This window comes from Hordeum vulgare, chromosome 1H (assembly GCF_904849725.1).
Source record: "Hordeum vulgare subsp. vulgare chromosome 1H, MorexV3_pseudomolecules_assembly, whole genome shotgun sequence".
NCBI classification, from domain to species: Eukaryota; Viridiplantae; Streptophyta; class Magnoliopsida; order Poales; family Poaceae; genus Hordeum; species Hordeum vulgare.
In genome coordinates this window covers 293,564,700-293,579,653 of record NC_058518.1, presented here as the reverse complement: position 1 = coordinate 293,579,653, position 14,954 = coordinate 293,564,700, and the positions used below count along the sequence as shown (strand labels likewise).

Here is a 14,954-nt window from a genome sequence, read left to right as displayed (position 1 = left end):
CAGAACAGAGAGGGTTAGGAAGGGCAGGGTTTGACACGAAAACAGTGCAGACCGCTTTAAATGCGCACGCTTCACCTTACTGTGAGTGAAAGAAGGATGTCGGAGTGGACGTGATGGGGCCCGAACTCCCACAAAGCCCCTAATTTGCAAGAAAACAAACAGGCAGACACACCTAGGGAACCATGTTGAATGGTAGATTACATCCGCGGACACCTATAGGACCATGTTGAATGGTAAATTACGTCCAGACAGCTCAGTCCAAACAATTGCGGGCGTTTGCTCTTACTCCTTTCTTTCTTTACAGTGACCATGCTCTAAGCAACATCACAGTATCATCAACTCATAATTGAATACCTGGGCTGGAGAAGGGTGATGTGGGAAATGCTAGCTTGCGATATTAACGTATAGATAACATAATTGAATACTTGGGCACTCAGATTTTTACATATACACCAGTTTATTGCTCCGCTCCACTTTTCTGGAACCAATAGTGACCTGAGTTACACCATGACAAAATTATTTCATCACGCTGCACACAATTGTTGCTTCACAAAAGGGTTCCTGTATGAAGAATGCCAAGAGGAGGAAAACACTGAAACCCACTCATCACTTTCTTTTTAACGTGTTTCAATTCAACTGGTCAAAATAAGTTGGCTCTTTCTAATGCAGCAAGTCTTCGGCCTCAACTCGTAAATTGGGTGGGTCAGCTGAGAGAAGTGGAATGAGAAATGCTCACCATTCAAGTTGGCAGTGGCCTATTTGAGCTATTTCGCTGGTCATACATTTCTTCACCCTCTCATCCACCATACTGTGGGGGCATCTCCACCATGGAGAATGTGATGCTCCGCGAAAGCCCAATTTGCTCCAAAGGCAAACTATGTACACTACCTCCGTAAACTGTACATCAGCGTGTGTGATTGCAGAATGTCCTGATAACAAATACAATGTTCAGTCTCCTGCTGTATGAAGACATCAAATAAAGGTAAAATTAAGTAGAAATGGCCTCTCGAGGCAGAGAGGGGCAAAGACAGAACATACGCGATCCAATATCACCAAGTACTTCTAGTTGTGGCGAATCGCAGTGCATCACCAAATTGCAGATATCACACAGATATATGACAAAGCAGGTGCTTAGTGATGTCAACTAATGGGCTCTCGAGGCTCATTAGTCACCCAAGTTGCTGGTGAAAACAGAAGCAGCAACTAATCAAGTCTCAACTCTCAAGGCTCTCAAGAAGGCTCTCGAGGCTCATTAGGCCCTGTTTCTTTAAAAAGTCCTAGGACTTTTTTTAGTCCCAACTAAAAAGTCTCTAGTCCCTACCCGTTTCTTTCCAAGGACTAAACATGGACTAGAGGTCATTAAATGACATGCAAAAAGACCATGTTACCCCTAGTAATATACTAGAAGTTATTAAATGACATGCTAAAAGTAGGGGCACTGTTGGAAAAAGTGCCAAAAAAGTCCCAAAAAGTCCCTCCCATAGGGACTTCTTCCTTTAGTCCCAAATACCCCCTTTTAGTCCCCTAAAAGTCCCTCCCGTTTCTTTCACATGGGACTAAAAGGGACTTTTTTTAGTCCCTACACCAAAAAAGTCCCTGGAAAGAAACACCCCCTTAGTCACCCAAGTTGCTGGTGAAAACAGAAGCAGCAACTAATGAAGTCTCAACTCTCAAGGCTCTCAAGAAGTTATAAGAAACCGTGGTCTCCTTTCACTGCTGGGCACTTCTTTTTTGTATTCAGTGATTTGAATGACAACAAAGAACACCATGAATCATGATACCTGCGTCAGGTAGACACCGACATGAGCAGTGACTGATTCCTTCACTGGATAGGCCAGTGGTGCAAGTGAGTGGGTCGTTTATACAGATTCAAGTGCAAATAAACGCACCCTACACCTGTCAGTGTGCCCCTGGCTCAGGTTACACCCCTTGTAAGGATCTCAAACCTTGGGGCTCAGGATCTATAGGTCTCGTATTGATTGAGTTCAAGTTACAGGCCTGCAGCGGACATTTATAGACTCATGACAATCAACAAATCCACTAACAGAGAGTTAATTATAGGAACATGGCCTTGCACAAATTATGAGGATACTACCTGTTGGGGTGACTAATGTAGAGCAAAAAGTCCACCTGGGGATGGAAAAGGATCCCAGGCATCTGCCAGGGGTGAGTCCCTGTCCTGGGTACCCACAGATCAACCGGTCAATTGATTATGTACAAAAAGACCTCTCAGGTGGTCTTTTGCGAGTGTCCTTCCCGTCAGATGGCAAACCACTGCTTGTGATCATGTGGTCTCTGGGAACACAACGGTTCTTGGACTGAGGGCAGAGCAAGACAGTTCCTCCAACAAGCACCAACCAATCAAGAAGAGCTAGTCAAACACTGTGCAATCAATGCCACGACAGCTACTTCTATAAGCAATTAAGCATAATGGGCTAACAAGGCCCCGTTCCATCAATTGCACCAGGCAAGCACCTAAAGGGCTGTCTCTGCTGACAATGTAACATGGAGTGCATGCAACTATCAGCAACATCAGTCTGCCAGCACATCTCTCTATTTACGAACCTGTACTTGTACTAAAATAAGGATCAAACATGATTGGATTCTCAGGTAACAGCTAAAGTAATTTATTCATCACAAAGCAAAAAAGACAAGCGCAACACCATACAATAATGATGTTTTCTCTGAGCTATCTATCAACCTACAATGCTCAGACCAACCAGAATAGACCAAATACCTTTTTTTCTCAAAACAAGCAAAAACAACCAAACACAGACTTGACTAAAAGCAAGGAGGCCATAGTAAAATCATGGTGGCTGCCTATAAAGAAGTAAGCTTCGGTAACAACTCATCCAAAAAGCAGTTATATTTATCTTAGCCAAATTGGCATAGAAATTTTATGCACTTGTTTTGGCTTTGGCTGTGTGTTTTACCTATGACTGAGCACAATTTGCCTTCACAAAAGACATTCAGCTAATGAGATTTTGTCCAATTTAATACTAATTGGCTCACACAAAGATTACGCACATTTAGAATGAAAAGTAATTCACACGTATAAGATCATCAAAGCCAACACAGACCACTTTTGAATGAACAATTAACAATATTGAGCAAGTGCAATAAGATGCAACAGCAAATGACATGATCGTTATCATTAATTTACAATGGTAGTTGTATAGTAAACCAAGATAAGATGAAATTCACTTCACCTTGAACTGCATATCTTCAAATGAAACTAGTCAGGAAGACTCAACCGCCTAAAGAATTCAAAAAGATGGAGATTTGATGTCCAGTAGAAGAAAGCTATCACAGGACCATCTCTGATGAACTACAAATTGCACAAAGGAAATCTGTTCAAAACAAGTAACGAATAACAATATGCAAGCAAATATGTACTTTGTATGAACGATTTCACCTTTCCATCTAGTATCAAAAGCTCGCCATCAACCCATCGAGGATTTTTGAAACCAGCATCTGCAACTCTCCTTTGCCCCTTGTACCTAGCAACCTGTGTCATGGTGTAAACATAAGATGAGCAGTTTGATGGTCAAAAGGTAAAATCATTAATCCTCTCAAAGAAAATACCACTCCAAGTTCTCTAGGGATGACCCCCTTATGAGGAAGCTGATAGTGTTTCCCAACTTTTGCACGGAAGACAACCTGGGATGCAAATAAGATCAAATAGAACTGAGTTAGTAATGGTATCATTACAAAGAAAATAGAATATCTACTTATGAGTGGACATATATTGATTACTAAGAAAAATAACTACCATATGTCGACTTCTACAACCTCCATGCTGTTAATATCCACGCCAGCATTGTATAGATCATTTTATTACGTATGGCAATATTCAGTTAATATCAGTGCTTAAATCAAATATTGCATAACTATTTCAACATTATCAAATATGCATCATCGTAAAACTGAAATAACCATCTCCAAGATCAGAACAATTTGAGCAAGGATGACATCAGCAGGAATTAAGGTGTCTTAATCAGCTCTAGTAATCAAACTCTCAGTTACTCTACATGACCACATAAAGATAAGAGAGGTCACGCAATGCAACTAAGAAACATAGCAAGGGGGTTCGACATGAAAAATTCAGAGGATGGGCGTGCAACTCCAAATATTGAGTATGGCGCCCCTAAGAATGTTCTGTAAAACAAAAGTTATTCCACAATTATCCAAGGATGTGGAATGCATGAAAACCCACACTTCTTACCAGAGAGAACTAGTAAATGCAAAATTAAACATCAATGTACCCAAAAAATGATGCATTTCCATTGCAAATGGGAAGGGAATAAATCAAAGCATAATACCTGCCCAGCTGGCACAAGATTATCCCCAGTCAATTTTGCAGCTTCGACGTACTCATAAAACTTAAGATCCAAGTGCTCCTCAGATGAATCATCCTCTTGCCATTGACCGAATTTCCGTTGTAAACTAAGAACTTCTGAGTCAAACCCAGATGCAGTCTCATATAGACCTGCCAAGATGTACCTTTTCAGCCAATACCGGTAAAAGAGAGAGGACAGATGATGATGTCATGAAAAGCTAAGTTGAAGAAATGATTAAGAATATACCACTAAGAGGATCTGAAGAGATGGGCATCTGAATACGGCTGAAGTGGGTAACTCCATATAGTTTTGGCTGAACCTTGTTATTAAGTTGCTTAATACCAAGTTGTAGTATCTGCAGCAGATAAGCTGAGGTCAAAACGTCTTCTTTCTTAATGTGACTCAGCAGCACTAGTAGAAAATGCATGCCCAGTATAAATATATATTTCAGGACTTAATGAATTAGTCGATATGTTTGTCTTCAAATACTTTGGATCAAAAAACAAAAGCGATACAAAAACGATTCATAGTATGTTCATGTCAAAAGGTGCTCGACACAGATAACTACTTTACTTAACAACCAATAGCCGACTTCAAAAGCCAGATGTTATATGTATTCTACAGATTTTTTTAATCGATGCACTTTATCATCAAGACAAAAGGTGTTACATTTTACAAAATGTAGTTCACCAATTTGCTAGAAATTTATAAAAAACACAGTTTGATGTTTTACCAGTTTGTGCAGATTAGCAACATTTAAAGAAAAACTTAAATAGCATAGGAAGTCCATAGTAAAAGTACTCCCACCGTCCCCGGAAATTGCTTTTGGAGCTCGGCCTCCAAATTCAAAATCCAAAATTCATGAAAATCCATACTTTTACAGTTCAAAAAATTCTGAATTTTTTTACAGATATACATCAAGGCATAACGCACAAGTGTGTAAATTTTCAAGTCAAAATACGTTGAAATGAAGGCTGTGCGGAAAAAACAAATCTGAGGCTTTTTAACACATGATACCATCATTCCAGGCCTTGAATTTGTCTTTTTTGTACAGGTTGCAATTCAAAGTATTTCATCGTGAATTTTTACACACATGTACAATACTCCCTCCGTTTCAAAATATAAGACCTTTTAAAGATTCCATTAAAAGAGTACATACGAAGCAAAATGAGTGAATCTATACTCTAAAATATGTCTATGTACATCCGTATGTAGTTCATAGTGCAATCTCCAAAAGGTCTTATATTTAGGAACGGAGGGAGTACATCCTTATATACATGCATATTTGTTTTCAGAATTTTTTGAAACCGAAAATTTTGAATTTTTTTCAAAATTTGCCCCCCATGGAGCTCGGGATCCAAAAGGCCTTACTCCTCCGTCCCATAATATAAGAGCGTTTTTGACACTAGTAGTGTCAAAAACGCTCTTATATTATGGGACGGAGGGAGTAGGTTATTTGTTCAAAAGCTATTGCAAAACAGCTCAGCATTACAATATTTACCGGTAGTTTCCTATTGCCCCCAGACAACTTTACACGATCAAACTTGAGATCACCATCCTGGTCGGTGGTACGGAAGCCAACTCGTTTCCTCGGATTCTGCTGAGGCTTTTCTGCAGCTGGCTTTTTACTGGATTGTTCTGTATAGAAGGTAAATGAAAAGCGGTCTCTCTTGTCTAATTTAGCTGGCATGCGTTCAAACGTTTTAGGTGATGACTGTGAAGCAAAATCCTTATCATTGTCAACCTCAATTCCAATCGATAACAACGCTTCAATATCACTTTCCTCACCAGACTCATCATTATTCTCTTCTGCAGAAACTATTCCTGCTTCTTCATTGTTATCTTCATCGCCAATATCTTGTGAAGATTCATTTTCGATCTCAGCTTCATCATTGTCATCATCATCCTCTGAAATCTGGTCAAATATTTTAATTATATAGTCCTGGTTGATGTTTTCCATAGGCGCTACCTTCAATATTTTGATCCTGGGAATTGGAGTTGAATCATTTGGCAAGTTTTTCAAACCAGCTGGACCAGCAGCAACATCACTATCATCACTATTTTGATCGTCCATGTTTATGCCTTCATCGTGTTCCTCGTGTTTAGCGCCTAAGGAACTGCTCGATATGTTTATGTTGTTGACATCTAGTTTTCCACTTAACATGTTTCGCAACTGATCCGAATCACTGACATCTGGTTTCAGATGCACTGCCTGGAATAGAAGCTTTATTTTGTTAGAAAATGAGCATGACTAAAAAACTAAGGCTAGCAAATTGCTACTCCCTCCATTTCTAAATATAAGACCATTTATAGATTCCAATACGAACTACATACGGATGTATATAGACATATTTTAGAGTGTAGATTCACTCATTTTGCTCCATATGTAGTTCATATTGGAATATCTAAAAAGGCTTATATTTAGAAACAGAGGGAGTAGATAGCAATTGTTGTAAGCTTATGGTTTATACCAAAACTAGGTCAGATCAGGTATAGGAATCATGTCATAGCACAGGACAACTACACTTGCCAGATACCATATAAATACCAGAGTTCAATATCAACGTGTTCGGACTAGTGGCCATAAGAAAACTAATAAGCAACTATGCTGAAAAGGCCATTAGCTCAAACTTATGAAGGATGTACTATATAAAAAGCCTTGCAAACATAACAATATCTATGGAAGTTGAAACATGGTATTTCATGTACATCAGAAAGATACCAGTGCTTGGATGGACTACAACTACATAACTCAAAGATGCATATAAAAAATTGTAATGTCTCGGTACTAGCATCATGATACTCTATAATGATATTGTCATATCAAAAGGCATAATGGATGCAATGGTGAGTTTACATGAGCATGAGCAAACACAGTAACTTGACATTCTACTTGTGCAATTTGTGATGAGTGGGAATGAGATTTTTTTTCAGTTGAGTATTAATTAACTGTCTTCAAAGTGTCAGTCAGCATACCTGCAGGTTATATCCTCCATTTGCCTCTGCAAAATAAATTTCGAATATAGGGTAACCATGGCCATCTGAAGCCAGCTGCCTGAACATATGTGAGAGAGAGTTAAAACCTAAGACTATTTTAACAAATAAAGCACATGTGATAATAATTCATTTCATGGAGAGCCCATTCCGATGAATATTTATTCATTTCTTTATTGCCCCAAGAGGGGCCCACCCTGGTGGGACCGAGAGAAAGAACCTTTCTCAATACAACTGTTGAAGTGTATATGTGGATTGCCTACCCCTTCCCATTAGTTCGGACTTTTGGTTGCGTTGGCTAGTGCATGAAACTTAACATGGTATCACAGCCTAAGGTCTTGAGTTGAAGTCCTGGCTTTCGTAATTTATCCAAAAATTGTTATTGACCCCCTTTGTGTCCACGCAGGGGGCGTTTGGTTCACAGGCGAGATTGGCTTGGCTGAGGATATACCTAACCACCTGGTTGGGGATATCCTCGTCCTTGTGTTTGGTTGTAAACTGGGAAATGGTTGCAGATAGACAATTTTATGTTTGGTCAGAAGGATGGGACATGGATATCATGTTGTGATGACCTCTTTGCGATGAAACAGTAAGATTACCCCATATATGTATAATTTGAAATTTTGTAATCAACTAATTATACAAAATATATATCATGGAATAGGTCAACAACACCATCCAAAAAATGTATTGCAACTCCACAATCCAAACATATCCATGCATACAGTCAAATGGATATAATCTAATTTGTCAAAAAGAGTGTCTAAAACTACGTCACATGCATTAGCAGATTAGAAGATTCATCGGATGGTGAGTCGAAGCCAATCTTGCTGTCTCATGTTACAGCCAGATGCAAATATGCTACTCTGAAAAATGTATCGCCGGAGACTGGAGGCAGTTGCCCCCGCGTCCGCACTCCAAATCGTAGCTGCCGCCACTGCCTTGTCCGTGTGGATAGAGTGTTCTATTAGTTCGGTAGGGGTGAGAGAAGAAAATAAAACGTTTGGAGGTCACCGAGCGTGGGTGGCTGCCACCATCCGCCAAAATTTTGCGGCTCCCCTTAGCCAGCTTTTGGAGGAATATTCCAGGGTATCTGGTTATCCTCAGCCTTCTTCACCATCAAACCAAACGATTGGTATCCCGTCCATAACTGGCTATCCCTATCCACTGGTTGGTTATCCCTTAAACCAAACACTACCATATAGGCCTCTTGAGCCATACCTCTCAGCATATTCACGTGTTGACTTCCCATGCCACACGTGAGGGGAGTGTTGAAGTGTATATGTTGATTGCCTAGCCCTTTCCATAAGTTCAGACTTTTGGTTGCACTGGCTAGTGCATGGAGCTTAACATGGTATCAGGGCCTAAGGTTCTTGAGTTCAAGTACTGGCTTTCACAATTTATCCAAAAAATTGCTGCTGCCCTCTCTGCGTCCATATAGGTCTCTTAAGTCATACCACTGAGTCTATTCATGTGTTGACTTCCCGCGTCACACGTGAGAGGGGTGATGAAGTGTATATGTGGATTGCATAGCCCTTTCCATCAATTCAGAGTTCGGACTTTTGGTTGCATTGGCTAGTACATGAAGCTTAGCAGCCTCTTGAACCTTTGAGTCTATTCATGTGTTGACTTCCCGCGTCACACGTGTGAGGGGGTGTTGAAGTGTATATGTGGATTGCCTAGCCCTTTTCGTAAGTTCCGACTTCTGGTTGCGTTGGCTAATGCATGAAGCTTAACATGGTATCAGGCCTAAGGTCTTGAGTACTAAGTCCTAGCTTCCGCAATTAATCCAAAAATTGTTGTTGCCCCCTCTATGTCCATGTATAGGCCTCCCATGCCTTTGAGTCTATTCACGTGTTGACTTCCCGCGTCACACGTGAGAGGGGATGTTGAAGTTTATATGCGGATTGCCATAGCCCTTTCAATAGTTCGGACTTTTGGTTGCGCTGACCGGTGCATGAAGCTTACGAAGAACCAGTGAATCGGAAAATGGCCACTATCGTCACCGATAAAATACTATCTTGTTGACTCAGGGCTCTATTCCAAGTAGACGTTGTAGACACTCTTCTTGTAAAAGAAAACACTCATTGAATCTCGTCTTTAATCTTTGGTTACAAGCTGAATATTACTATGGAGAGCTCAGTATTGAGAAACTGGAAATAGTCTAACAACTAAATGTAAGCTCGGAGTTCAGGAAATAGATAAATATACAGGCATCCGCCTAACTAGTGCTTACAGCATTGGAGTTGGAGAAATTACTGGTGACATTAATTGGTGCATAGTTTTAGTACTATTGAAACAGCCTTGTTACACCATCTTACAAACTATAATGTTCGGAAGGAAATAATTTCTTCTTGAGGCTCTTCATACACCACTGTTATTATGACCAAATGGATATAGTTATTTCTTTCATGTGGTAAAATAACAATGTCATTCTTAAGAATCCAAGTTCTGTTTCATCAATGGAAAATCATGATTTAACCCAGTTTCTTCACCATAAGCTTACTGATTTCACTACCATGCTTTCTATCACCTCAACATCTTAACACATTAATTCAACCAGAAACAAGCATACTCCACTCCTTATTTGGTCTCATTTCTCTAGTACTAACACCCACGACCAAAAATTTCAACTAATATGCAGTCATTTTGTAATGGCATAGACGCCTTCAGAGTGAACCCCTATGAGTAGCTAACCCACCCTATCACGGGGATTTTCTTTTCCATCTCTTTCCCAAAACAACATTAATAGTAACAAAACTATGAACTCAAGTCATCCATAAACATAATGCATGTACTGAAGGTGCACCTAGAAAATGATTGATCAAAGAAAATACACACAACTTGCAATATAGGACAAGAAAACTTAGTAGTTCCGACATACCAAACATGAACTTTTGAGTGTCGATAATAAATAACCAGAAAAAGCAATTACCTGATATCATAACTTTTTGCCACGTATCGACCATGTTCAGCGCTTATACGGATTATAAGACCATATGGATCAGACACACTTTCAGAAATCCCAGACCACCATCCCAACTGCATATGCTCTCAAGGATTAGGTAATGGCATTCTTTTGCACATGTGAAAAAGACACAAACAAGTAGAAAGGGTATCGTAAACTAGAGTACAAGGGCTAACAGAAACTTGGGAAAGCTACTCATTTACATGGCTATATTTTTATAACACGTGCAAATACTCTTCTTCTCTTCTCATGTGCATTCCAGTTTCCAAAACAAGAGATTCAGGCTTATTAGCCGGTAACCTGCCGCATGACTTTATCCTGCCTGAACTTTAAGATGCTAGGTTACAGTTATGGCCTTGTGGGACATAATCGGCATACATAAACAACAGTGCTAACAGAAGAATCAACTAGAAAAGCCACAGTGGGGGTACTAATAAGATGGATAACATGATTACCCTCTTTTAATCGCTCTGTTCAAGAATGCATGATGTTCTGCTCATGGTCTAGGCAACGATCTGATATGTGGCATGAGTTTATAGCCAGTGGGCATGTGATGTCATACCATACCATACCATACCATACCTCTTCAGCTTAACTTGGGTTTAATCCAGACTTAACTAAAATGGTACTCCGTGTGTGATACTGCATGTTACGTATTTCATAGTTGCTAATTTGTAGCCATAGAGTCTAAGAACACAAAAATAACAGACTGTTGAGCCTTTGTGTTACTAACCAGTCCTGCACCAGCGTGGTCTCTAATATAAGCTGCATCCAGATAGCGCTCCTCTTCTATGGCCCTCTGTGAGTTAAGACATTAGATAAACCGTGCTCAATTATCAAATTAATATCATACTACCAATCTACTCCTGGTATCATGAATCAAATCAGTTACTCTACTTGAAAGCATTCAGATTGGTTCCTCTTATCTACAGCGTAGTTATGGGAACTGGACAGGTAGATGACTCGGTCAGGCTCCCAGTTCATGGTCCCTGGTTGGATCACCGGAGCAGAACTAATACATGATGAATTGAAGTTATGCACAAAACTCAGAAGGCAAGTGTGTGATTGCTCCATTGTTCGGGACGTGGGCTCAAACCACCATCACTTCATATTTCATTTTATTATCCAACAGTTTGTTCCTCCAAGCAGATGCAACAGTTGCTAATTTCTAGACAGCTGTGTGAAAGAATTCCTGCTCAGCCTTGTTGCCGCTGGTTCATAACGGCCCAAAAGCACAAGTTATGAAATTGAACAGCCTGTCACAGCCAGTTGCAGCAACACTGAAATGAAAAAGTGACTGGTGATAGTCACTCTGTTACCAGTGGCATTTCAACAACTGACATGGTCTGATATTGCTGATTAAGATGGGGAAGGTAAATACAATAGGTGAGAGAAATTTTCAGTGGGAGTATGCCTTGATGGCCCCCATAAATGGGTTATCTCAGTTATTAGCTACTGTTTCCATCCAAAGCAGTAAGCTTGCCAGACATTCATCCCCGTGTAGCAGAGGACTATTTCACTAGCTATTGACAGGCATCTAACTAGGATATTTTAAAGTAATAATAAAGGAAGCATGACATCGCAAGCAAACTAAAATGATCAAAGGTGCCATTTATCATTAACCATACACAGACAAAAGAGCAGATATTTTTTATTTTCTTACATGTAACTCAGATACTGCTCTGCCAACAGTATCATTTCTTGATGTAGCAGCAATAGCTAACTTCAGTTTGTGGGCACTCCTATAGTCTTCTCTACACACAGCAGTGCGGAGTTGTAGCTGAAACACAATACACGGCCATCAGGAAATTTGCAATTTGATAGAAGTAAACATTAAGAGGGAAAATATATTGACAAAAAACAAAATACGCACATGGTATTATCAGCAATGCGCAAAGAACTAAGTTATGCCCAATATTGCCCATACATTTTTTTTAATTAGTCATGTACAGATATGACACAACCAGCACTCAATGGTTCCAATTCCAGATACAAAAAAACTGGCACACCTAATGAAAAACAATTCTAAAAACATCAAACATCATATAAAATGCAAATAAGCTCCTGGCTCTTCTTTATGTTGTCATGAAGTAAGACCTTTTTGCCAATAATACATGGCGGCCAATCATGAAGCTTAGTGGTGTGATTTCAGAAAGGTAGTTCAAACTGTAACTCCTATATTATCGTTGCTTCTACCGTAATTTGTAGCCCCAGCTCTACAATAAGAGCATAGGTGTTCTATCAGTCTAAACCACGGTATGATGCATGCTTTGTAAATCTATTAGACCACTGAGCCTATCAATGGTACGATGCATGCTTTGTGAATCTATTAGACCACTGAGCCTATCAGCAGTATGATGCATGCTTTGTGAATCTATTAAACCGTTGAGCCTATTAACGAAAGTGTATAGCGGTATAAGCATTGCAAACCTTCAATACAAATGTAGACACGGTATCTCTCACATGTTGTTGGCATGGTAACAGATGGCATAGGCCATAAATGGAACACATTATGGTGCTAAGCCCAAGATATAGCGTACCATCAATGGATTGATCTAACACGACATTAGTAGTTCCAAGACACACCAAAAAAAAAAAATTGGCGACTAATTCATGTTGATACTTGAGAAAAAAATGTGTCACTCCAAAGAAGCCAGTTTAAGTTTGAGCCTTGCTTCAGTAGTGCTTCAGCTCCCTAAGGAGTAAGTTTCTTCGGAACAGTTAATCGTCATCAATTGAGCTTATCGAGTATCGCATTTCCTAAATTTCTTCAGAACCTACTAGTTCCTAGGATAAGTCAAGTATAGATGGTCCGGCAGAAAAGGGCAATATGGAATTCGGGCATGGTCCATGGAGGACATTTGTACTGCTAAACGTTCCATGTTCGTAATCACATGTTATAAAAAAGACGATAACGGTGCTTTCTGTGCAAACCTCATCCATATTCACAAGTAGTGACTGATCAGTGAGAAAAATCAACCTGAAGTTCATCAACAAGGCGCTCGCTCTCCTGAACGAGGGCGAAGTGCTGCTTCCACCTCTCCCAGCTCCACTTCCCTTCTTCCTGCATCACGTCCACCTCCTCGCCGTCCTCCTCCACTCCCTGCCCTCTCTCCTCCAGTTCGTGAGAGCTCTCCGCTCCCGTCGACCGACCCGCCTCCTTCGAGGGGTGTACCGAGGGCCAGTAATTCCCGACGTACTCGCTCCACCGCCGCACGGCGCCCTGGAAGGCGTCGTGGAAGAGCGCGTCCCAGCCTCGGCGTCGCTCGCCGCCGGGGTCCGCACCGGGGCTGCGCGCGCTGCACCGAAACACCGAGGCAGCGTCGGAGGCGCGGCGAGTCGGCGCGGCGCCCGCCAGGCGGCGGACGCGGAGGAGGCGCTGGCCGCGGTGCGCGGCGAGGAACCGGCTAGGGTTGGGGTCCGGCTGCCGCGAGGACGAGGAGGGGAAGGAGGCGGCCGCGGCGGGCAGCGGCGCGCGGGGCGCGGTGTAGACGGACGCCATGGAGGCGGAGTCGGCACGGCCGCGGATGTGGAGGTGCAGGCCGCCGCGCGACGCACCGGAAGAATCGTGCTCGTGCGCTCGTGCCGCGTGGTCGCCTCGCGTTGTCTCCTTTCCTGTGGATTGGGTCGAGGGCGGGCGCAACTGATAAGACTTTCGCGGGGAGCAGACGAACCTCGTGGGGAGCGAACATGACGGGTGGGGCCTCAGCGAGCGAAACTTGTTTGCGGGCCGGGGCTCCGAGTTTTTGCGGCTAGATGTGCCTTGCTTGTGTCCTCGGAAAATGCTGTGGCGCTCACCGTGTCGGTACTCGGTACAAAGGAGGACGATGGTTGGTGGGGTCCGGCCACGTTCTTCAGAAGCGGGGCTTCTCGAATGCACCTCGTGTCGTCCGCGCCGGCCGAATGAACCGAGGGCCCGTCCATTTGCATCGGCTTTTCAAGTTTTCTCACATCAAGTCCTTACACTGTCATCATTTGGTGAAGTTTTTATTTTATAACCTTAAGCTGGTCGTAATGAGTAGTATCACGCTGGTTGTAATGGGTGATATCATATATTAATAAAAAAAATCTGAAATGAACCTTGAACTCATAGAGGCTAGCGAAATCGAACCCCGAAGTTCAAATCCCTAAAATCAGCACTCTCAACTGTCAAATCTTAGTCTAAATTAAACCCTGGAGTGGTTTTGGGTAGAAAAACACTTACGTGGCATAGTCAACCGGGATCCTTTGACTGGTGGGCCCTCGCTGACAGATGGGGACGTTGGAAGTGGGATAAATCGATTGGGGATTTCTCTTCTTAGCTAGGGTTTGCACGGCGGCGGCACGGAGACGCAGGGGCGATTGGAGATTTCTCGTCGGCGTACGGCGGTGGGCAGGGCGATGTCGTGGTCATCGGGGTCTTCCTCTGCCGGATTTTTTCACTGTTTTGACCTTACAGGTAAACATGAGCATAAAATGAACTCAGTCTGAAAATATTTTCGAATCTGACCCTTTTTAGAAACGCCAGAGTCCGTGGCGTTGCTGCTCCACGTAGAAACACCAGTCTAACGTGGCGTTTCTGACCTACATTCAAAAGTCAGTCTGCTGGACGTTGTAGCCTATATAGAAACGCCAAGTCCCATGGCGTTTCAGGCTATGTAGCAACGCCAAGG

At 41.9% G+C, this 14,954-nt stretch overlaps 1 protein-coding gene across 2 annotated transcripts; it reads right to left on the bottom strand.

Moving 5' to 3' along the window:
- Window positions 1-397: 397 nt before the first annotated feature.
- LOC123431696 (protein EXECUTER 1, chloroplastic) lies at window positions 398-13,969 on the bottom strand. 2 transcript variants are annotated; one of them, XR_006623300.1, is made up of 13 exons: window positions 13,283-13,969; window positions 11,966-12,082; window positions 11,036-11,101; window positions 10,270-10,376; window positions 7,317-7,395; window positions 5,842-6,552; window positions 4,587-4,695; window positions 4,323-4,489; window positions 3,586-3,660; window positions 3,416-3,508; window positions 3,210-3,328; window positions 737-929; window positions 398-561 (listed from the first exon to the last, which is right to left on the bottom strand). XR_006623300.1 is itself a non-coding variant. In XM_045115351.1 (12 exons), exons 1-11 carry the CDS (start codon window positions 13,802-13,804, stop codon window positions 3,236-3,238), a joined length of 2,139 nt encoding a protein of 712 aa, XP_044971286.1. In that variant the 5' UTR covers window positions 13,805-13,969; the 3' UTR covers window positions 398-929; window positions 3,210-3,235. The 2 variants fall into 2 exon arrangements, 1 of the variants encoding a protein (XP_044971286.1); XM_045115351.1 differs by having other exon boundaries at window positions 398-929.
- Between the last annotated feature and the right edge of the window lie 985 nt (window positions 13,970-14,954).